This window comes from Papilio machaon, chromosome 14 (genome assembly GCF_912999745.1).
Source record: "Papilio machaon chromosome 14, ilPapMach1.1, whole genome shotgun sequence".
Classification (NCBI taxonomy): Eukaryota; Metazoa; Arthropoda; class Insecta; order Lepidoptera; family Papilionidae; genus Papilio; species Papilio machaon.
Genome location: NC_059999.1, coordinates 7780053 through 7787915, shown reverse-complemented (window position 1 = coordinate 7787915; position 7863 = coordinate 7780053). Strand labels below are relative to the sequence as shown.

The following is a 7863-nucleotide window of genomic DNA, read 5'->3' as shown; positions in this document are numbered from 1 at the left end:
CTGAGGCTTTGTTAGGCCTTGGTTAACACTCGTAGCTAGTGATGGGCAGATGATAAAAACTCAAAAGATATTAACTCGAGTTTTTATCCGAAATGGATAAAAACCCGTTTTTACCCATTTTTATCCGATATTTATCCAAAGCAGTGGATATTTCTGTTTTTGCGAATCTAATATTTATTTTTTTGTACCAAAACACACGTATTTCTTTGTTTTCGCTTATCCTGCCCCCACTCCCATTATGCCTATGCCGAGCAGTGCCCAGGTAATCGTCGTATGAACCGCACGAGCATCTAAGTGCCACTATAAGAGCTCATCTTAAGCTAGTATAATATTTGTTAATTAAAAGCTTAAATTAATAACTTTTGACGACTTCATATCATACGGTGTTAATGATATTCAAGGATATGAAATCTAAAATACGCCCCATACGAGTATTACCTAATATAACTATTCTTAAAAATGAAGCCAAGAATCATTTTTTTAAATCAAGACGAAGAACTAGAAGCAATGGGTTTTATTAACGAAATGGCATGTTTTTTGTGTATAAAAGTAATGACAGACTTAGCTGCGTATAAGGCAAAGGAAGGATTTTGGCAAAAACCTTTTATCTGGAAAAGCGTCAACGAAGTAAGCACTTGGTGGAAAGGAATTGTTCTTTAACAAATTTAAATAAAGTTGCAATACACATACTTTCAGCACCATGTACTTCGGCCGCATCGGAACGATCTTTCAGTACACACGCACACATTCACAATAATAAAAGACATCGCTTGACTACAGAAAAAGCTGCAAAAATTACTTTCATTAAATATAATTGGAATATGTTTCATTAAATTGAAGAGAGTGAAAATTAAACGCAAGTTAAAGTTATTTGTTAAAAGTTAACCATACCAAAATTATACTGCTTTTGGGGCTGATAGAAATAGGTAAAACAAGTGAAAAGAAGATCCCTTGATGTATTTTGATAATATGCATGAATTGCACACATTTTTGTAAATTGAATTTACCATTTCACACTTATTATGACGATACTTGTTTCACTATACATTCTCTAACACATTCATTCGATCTGTTCACACTTGATTATTTTGATTGCAATTGAACCTGGAGTCAGTTAGTGGTATTCGTACCTCAATTATTAGACTAAGTGTAAAAGTATAAATGCAGAAAAGTGTTTCCGATCCTTCTTTTGATTTTGTCCTGTTGTTCACGTCTTTCTCGGACGCTCTGATGCATCAAACTTGCAAGCGAATTTCACATATTATTTCCATTATCAACTAGTTTGTTCACAATTCGACTCGCTGACAGCCGCCGAACCGAGCGTGGCGTGGCGCGTTATTTTAACAAAATGACAGCACGTCTCCAAGTTTCTAATGTAACGATTCATCATCATCATCAACCTGCCCTGCATCCCTATGGAGGGTCGGCACAGAATGTACTACTCCTTCATACATCTCTATCAGCCGTCATATCTGAATTTACCCCCTTCATACACATATCCTCTTTTACACAATCCATCCATACTTTCTTTGGTCTTCCTCTACTATTATAGCCATCCACATTAAATCTATTTACCTTTTTGTTTATATGAACATCATCCCTCCGCATAACATGACCAAACCACGCTAACCTTCTGCTTCTCAATTTCTCGATGTAACGATTAACGGAGTAAATTATCGGGAGTTGAGTTTAACGGAAATTAATAAAAGCGTTAACACTTTTGCAAGTTAACTTAAAAGTTAATCCGTTAAGCAAAATGTTAACTTCGTTATTTACGATTAACGAAATAATACCCACCTTTGATTAGATGCTTTTATTTGAACTACTTATTAATATTTTAAATATAGTTTCAAAAATAGTTTTTTGTGCACTAATTATTATTATCATTGCTATCACATTACTTTAGCATAAGTATTTTGTCAAATTTTAACATTAATATTACATACGAGGAGGAGGTACATAATAATTTCGCATTCAAAAGTTGTTTTTATCATTAAATTGATTAATAAAGCATGTTAAATATAATTTTATTTTTGTTTTTCTTTTATTACAATCTCGTATATTCGTGAAATAACAAAGTTTATGATAAATTATATTTTTGAAATTGCAGATAGTTTTTATCCATGTTTTTGGATAAAAACTCCACAAAAAGATGGAAATTATGGGTATTTATCCATTTCGAGTTTTTACTCGGTTGAAATCCCAACACTACTCGTAGCAGAACGCTCCCACCCCGACTACTGACGATAGCAAAATTATCTTTACGACATGCAATGATAAATTAAATTAGACTATTTAGTGGATGAAATCTTAAAATTCGTATGTTTCAATTCTATGTTCACATAGGCTAGGTATGGGATAAACAGATTTAGGAGGTTTAGTTTGAATTGGGATGAATACAGCATAAAGTAGATTGTTAGCAACTGGTGCAGCGGAATATAAAACTACATTGTAAAATTTTTGTTTCTTTATTTCTTACAATTCAATGTATTTAATTATAACTTCAATAATAATTTACTATTTTTTATACTATTACACTATGGACCTATTCAGTCTTATCGGGCAGTAGAGCGGTTTCCTTTTCCTCCTTGTCACTGGCAAGTTCTTCTTTCTTCTCCATCTGACATTTGTGCGGGATTTCCTCAATCTTTTCCTCGAGGGTTATTTTTTTGACGGCTATCCCGTCACTGACGTTATTAACCCCTGAAACAGCACAAAATTTTCATTAAAAGAAGTCAAATATTGATAGAAAGCTGAAAGGATGGAGGTACCGGATTGAAATTCATAACAAGTGACAAAATAAATTAAACACATAGAGTTTTTTTTCTTTACGGAAGTAGAATATTTGTACACTATAACTTTATTTATATAGTGTAATATATAGGTATTATCTGAATATATCTAAAAATTATGCTTAAAATATACCTAAAACTGGTCCTAAATATGTTGAGATCGTCGAGAACGGATAAAATTAATAATTTAATACATTGAAGTTCGTTTGAGGTAGTTAATAAAGAATGTTAAAATTAAGTGAGGATAGAAGTTAGCACGAAGGAGGACAATTTATTTAGTTAAAGAAAACAAATCATCGAACTTGTAACGGAAATCTGCAGACTCGGGTTTTCCGTTACAATATCAACGGGCCACATTTACATCAAGTATCAGAGAGTGTTTACATATTTGCATATTGAATATTTATGTTAACAACTCCATCATTATTTAATTTTGAATGTTTTTTTTATTTAATCTGTGGTCAAATATGTCTCATCTTTCAGATTATATATTTCAAACAATTTTTAATTAATATGTTGACCTTTTCAAACATATGAATTGTCCATTTATTCATTATCTTCAAATACAAGGAAATAATTAGTGAATAACTAATTATTTCCTCTTATTTGTATATACCAACACCACAAATTTTATACAATATTAAAAAAAAGTTCAAGTTAGCACGGCATGGTAGTGACGACAGTTCACCATATTGTCAATCACAGACGATAGGATTGGGAGCTGTCACGAGAATACCTGTAGATTTGTGCCTACTGTGTTGATGGCGCTATTGACAGCCGTGGAAACTGTCGCCGTTGTGCCATTGATGAGAGCCCCTATCGTACCTATAAGTGATGTGGTGAAAGTGGTCCACGCCGCGACTACGCAAGCCAAGATACATGCATAAAGTTTACTGTTATTTGAGCTGGAAGATAAATAGAATTAGTAAAAGTGAAAGAATATACTGAAAACCATGCTTTTTTTTAGAATTGTAAGAGGATAATATATAATTATAATTATTTAATAAATAATTTTGTAGAATTTTCTTCTTGTACAATTTTTATGAAAATGTCAAAATGACCGATGAAATGAATTACATGCAAGTCAATCTTTAATTATTTACTTTTGGGAGAATTTTTGATGGGAGATAAATTATAAAAACAATATTTGTTTGTTAGATTAATATGATATTTTGTAGTGTTAGACAGAAAATCAACACTGTGCCAGTGTATCGGCGCATCACTAGACTTACAAAAATATTAACGCTTACGTCCCCTCACTACAGCTATCTGACACTTGGTGTAGTAATTTTAGCGCGCAATTCGCTCAAAATGATCTTAATTAATGTCTAAAAGTAGTATTAAATTAAAGCAAAACAATAAATTGAAATAAAATATCAACTGTGTTATGAATTAAATAATAAAAAATATTATTAAAACTTATGATAGATGTAGAGTTGAGAGACCCATGAATGTGTTGTTAAGAAATTTGGTTAACTTACCAGAGTTACCGTCGCCGCCGTGTCCTTTTGTAGCGGGGATTGCCTCCACCTTAATAATCTCCGGAAGTGCCTCCTCCTTAACGACCTCCGAGACTGCCTCCTCCTTAATGGCTTCTGGGATTGTCTCCTCCTTAATAGCGTCCTCAGGCTTTGCAGATTCTAAAGCTTTCTCAGGCTTGGCAGGCTCAGATTCTACCTCAGGCTTTTCTCTAGGCTTCTCCGGATTGGAGATGCTCTGTATTCTCTGTACGACTCCCTTCACAATAGGATTGTTCTGTATCATTTGTCTTATGGGGCCGGGTTGGGGCGTCGCCTGACTCTCTTTCGCGGGCTCCGGGGCTTGTGGCTGAATAGGCTCGGGCTGGGGCTGGGCCGCGACTGCAGGTTGCACTTGCGCCGGGGGTGACGAGATGGGTTTTGATGGGACGGGCGCGCTGTTCTGCTCCACCGGATCGTTCTCAGGCTTTGTATTGGTATCGGCTGGTGTGGCGGCCGAAGGCCTCACCTGGTTTATTAAGTTTTGAATGAATTGATTAGCCTGATTGAACGGGTTTGATTCACTTCCAAAAAATTGACTCATCTGCAGCTGGAAGTTGTCCCAGACGGACGGCGGGCGAGTGGTTGCCTCGTCGGCCTGCGTGCCCGCCGGGGCGGCCGTTGAACTTTGCTGGTTAAATAATCCTGGAAGTGGGTTCCACGATGGCTGACTGCCCGTATTGCTCCCGCCGTTTTGGTTTGAGGGATTGGTGAAAGCATTGAATGTATTCTGCATTTGAGTAATCGCTTGTCCCATTGTATTTGAGAAAAATTCGAATACCTGACCGAGGGGGTTGGTAGAAGATTGCTCGGCGGGAGGGTTGGGGTTCGTCGCGCCAGTTCCGGTGGGATTCTCGGCGGCTCCAGCGTCCCCATCTGCCTTAGCTTCCAAAACTTTAACACCTTCAGAGAGTGTTTGAACGCCGACCTCAAAGTTATTTTTTAGGACTTTTAGGTGGCTCTCGACTTTCTTTAGGTTAGCGGCGGTTTCGGGGTCCACAATGACCGCCTTGGCACTCTGCGGATTGAGGTAGCTTTGAACCGACCGTTGGAGGTTATCGAGCTGAGTTAGGAATTTACTTTGCATATCTTTGATGTCACTTTGGATCGTCTTAAGATGTGCGCTGTTTGATACCCAGTTCTGGAAACCTTCATTGACATTCGAAACGCTCTTCTTGAAAACATTTTCAGTGTCCAAAAGCTTTTGCTTAATGTCGGCGATGAACGAGTCTCTTTCGATGTAAGATTCGGGATTCTGCGTCTCGTGTTGCTGCCGTTGCGGTAGTCCTGGGTTACTCAAATCGATCTCCAAGCGTTTAATGATCGGACTGGGGTTATCGTCACTGGGGATGTAATCATTAGAGTTTTCGTCTATCTTAACCGGCGAGATTGTATCTTCTACGATCGCGACGGGAATGACATCGGGGACGTTGCGTAATTTATCAGCATCGGCGTCCTCGAGCTGTACCACTTGCGCGATCTCGGCCTCGTGCGTGGGCTCCGATTTGAGCGGGAGGGCGCCAGTGCGGCTCGCGGCCAGGACCAGTATCAGTGCGTATAATCTCATTGCGGACGGCGGACTAACCGGGCCGGCGGAGGCTCCACATTTATAAGAGTGGCCTAACGGTGCCGCCGGCCCTCCGAGCGCGCGTCTTGCTAAATGTTTCTGTCACTATTTGTATTTTACACTATCGGAAGCGCGCGGCTTCACTCTCTCGTATAAACTTATGCACTGAACTAAATACTAGGAAAAGTTTTCTCTTTATTGAGTAAACGCTTCCTTTGTAAATATTTTCTTTGACATTGACCTTTGAGATCGTAAACACATTTGACTGAATGTTAGTTTTAGGAAATGTACTTATTATTTCTTATCAATTGACAAACAGATTTTATACTAATAATTGATCATTTCCAACAAAATTCTTTAAGTTATTTAGAGAGTATAATTTTCCTTATGGGAACAGCGTGATTATTAATTAGTTTGAAGTTCTGCTTTTAGGATTGCCTAGTCAGATTATTGATATAATAAATGGTTGGAGTTATGTTTAACCAATATTGTTATTAACGTTGTATTTCAAAATTATAGAACTAACTATTTGTTGCCCATCCATCATTGTTGTTTTCAGAAATCAAAAACGTAAAGTTTAATAATGTTATAAATGTGAATATTTGGGGGACTGGATGGATAAATGGATGTTTCTTATAAGGTATCTCCAAAACGGCTCAACGGATCTCGACGAAATTTGTCACAGATATAGAGCATAATCTGGAAGAACAGATTGGTCACTAGTTACGTTTTTTTTTTAATTCCGCGCGGATGGATTCGCAGTCAGCTATAACATCAACATACAACATATAAACAGAGTTTTCAGTACGTCAACTGGCAGTGTTAAATTTTTAGTTATCGAGGGGTTGCAAATATAAAATAACGAAGAGAAAGGCATTTTGTTGGCAGTTATAAACATGCTGAGTTTAAATATTCTGCGAAGTCGTAAAACTATATTTGCATAGTTTGACATGTTAATAATAGCTGTCCTAACAACAAATGTTTTAGTGTTAACGGTTTTTAACTCTTGTTTCATATTTGACTGTATTTAAATCAGCATTTATTTACGTCTAAAATATTCTATTTAGTGTGCTGTTACCCTATTCTGAAATAAATAACTTGATACTCTTAGAATTATTTTTGTTTTTTTATCCTTTATTCTTTCACCTCCTTTCTACATAAATGTCTACTCGCTATCTATGCATCTGCAGATCATTTGATGTACAGAGTTGTGGGTCACTTAACATCATGAAAGTCTCTTTTGTTTCTTTACTGAAAATAAAAAGAAATTTCTACATATCTTGTTCCCTTGGTAACAATAAAGTCAGTATAAAAAATAAAATAACAATATAAGAGCTTTTGATACATTTGAAGGCGGTCTTTGAACTTACCGGTTTGGGGTTCGATCCCGCAGCGGCCACGGAATGTATATCTGAAGTTTGGTAACCTGTTCGGATCTCGTTATCTCTTATGAGGCAAGACTTCTGTCTTACACACTTTTAATGATTGTTATTTTAAATTTGGAAAATGTCAATGTCTCTTTACAGGAAAAACCAGAAAAAGATTACATTAACATTTTATTTTGTAATGAAGTTTACCATTGTTGATGAAACTTGGAAGTATTGTTCCCGTCTTAGAACAAAATGATTTTCAACCAGTCAAGAAGTGAAATGTAGCATAGTATCTATTCATACTAAATACGTAGAATAGGTAGGTACTATTGAAGTTAAACATAAGAGATCTCTTTGAACGTGGCTTAAGACGATGTTTTATGTCTTCTGTTTGTAATAACCATTCGGTCAAAACACAATAGAATAGATACACAAAGTACAAAACAATACATACAAATCTACAACTTTGAACTTTGAAGCTGCTTGAAGCTAAATTTTAATAGATAAAGCTCTGTTTTCCTTCTTACAACGTCGTTAATGGTATGGTAGATACATAAGTACATAATGAAAGCAAACGGGTTAGTTCGACTAGCAACTGATCTTGACTCTAGGAATAT

General features: G+C 36.4%; 1 protein-coding gene across 2 annotated transcripts; it reads right to left on the bottom strand.

Moving 5' to 3' along the window:
• Positions 1-2468: 2468 nt before the first annotated feature.
• On the bottom strand, positions 2469-5972 carry LOC106708398 (histone lysine acetyltransferase CREBBP). 2 transcript variants are annotated; one of them, XM_014499892.2, is made up of 3 exons: positions 4274-5972; positions 3529-3653; positions 2597-2703 (listed from the first exon to the last, which is right to left on the bottom strand). In XM_014499892.2, exons 1-3 carry the CDS (start codon positions 5874-5876, stop codon positions 2677-2679), a joined length of 1755 nt encoding a protein of 584 aa, XP_014355378.2. In that variant the 5' UTR covers positions 5877-5972; the 3' UTR covers positions 2597-2676. The 2 variants fall into 2 exon arrangements, with proteins under 2 accessions (XP_014355377.2, XP_014355378.2); XM_014499891.2 differs by lacking the exon at positions 3529-3653 and having other exon boundaries at positions 2469-2703; positions 4274-5907.
• Between the last annotated feature and the right edge of the window lie 1891 nt (positions 5973-7863).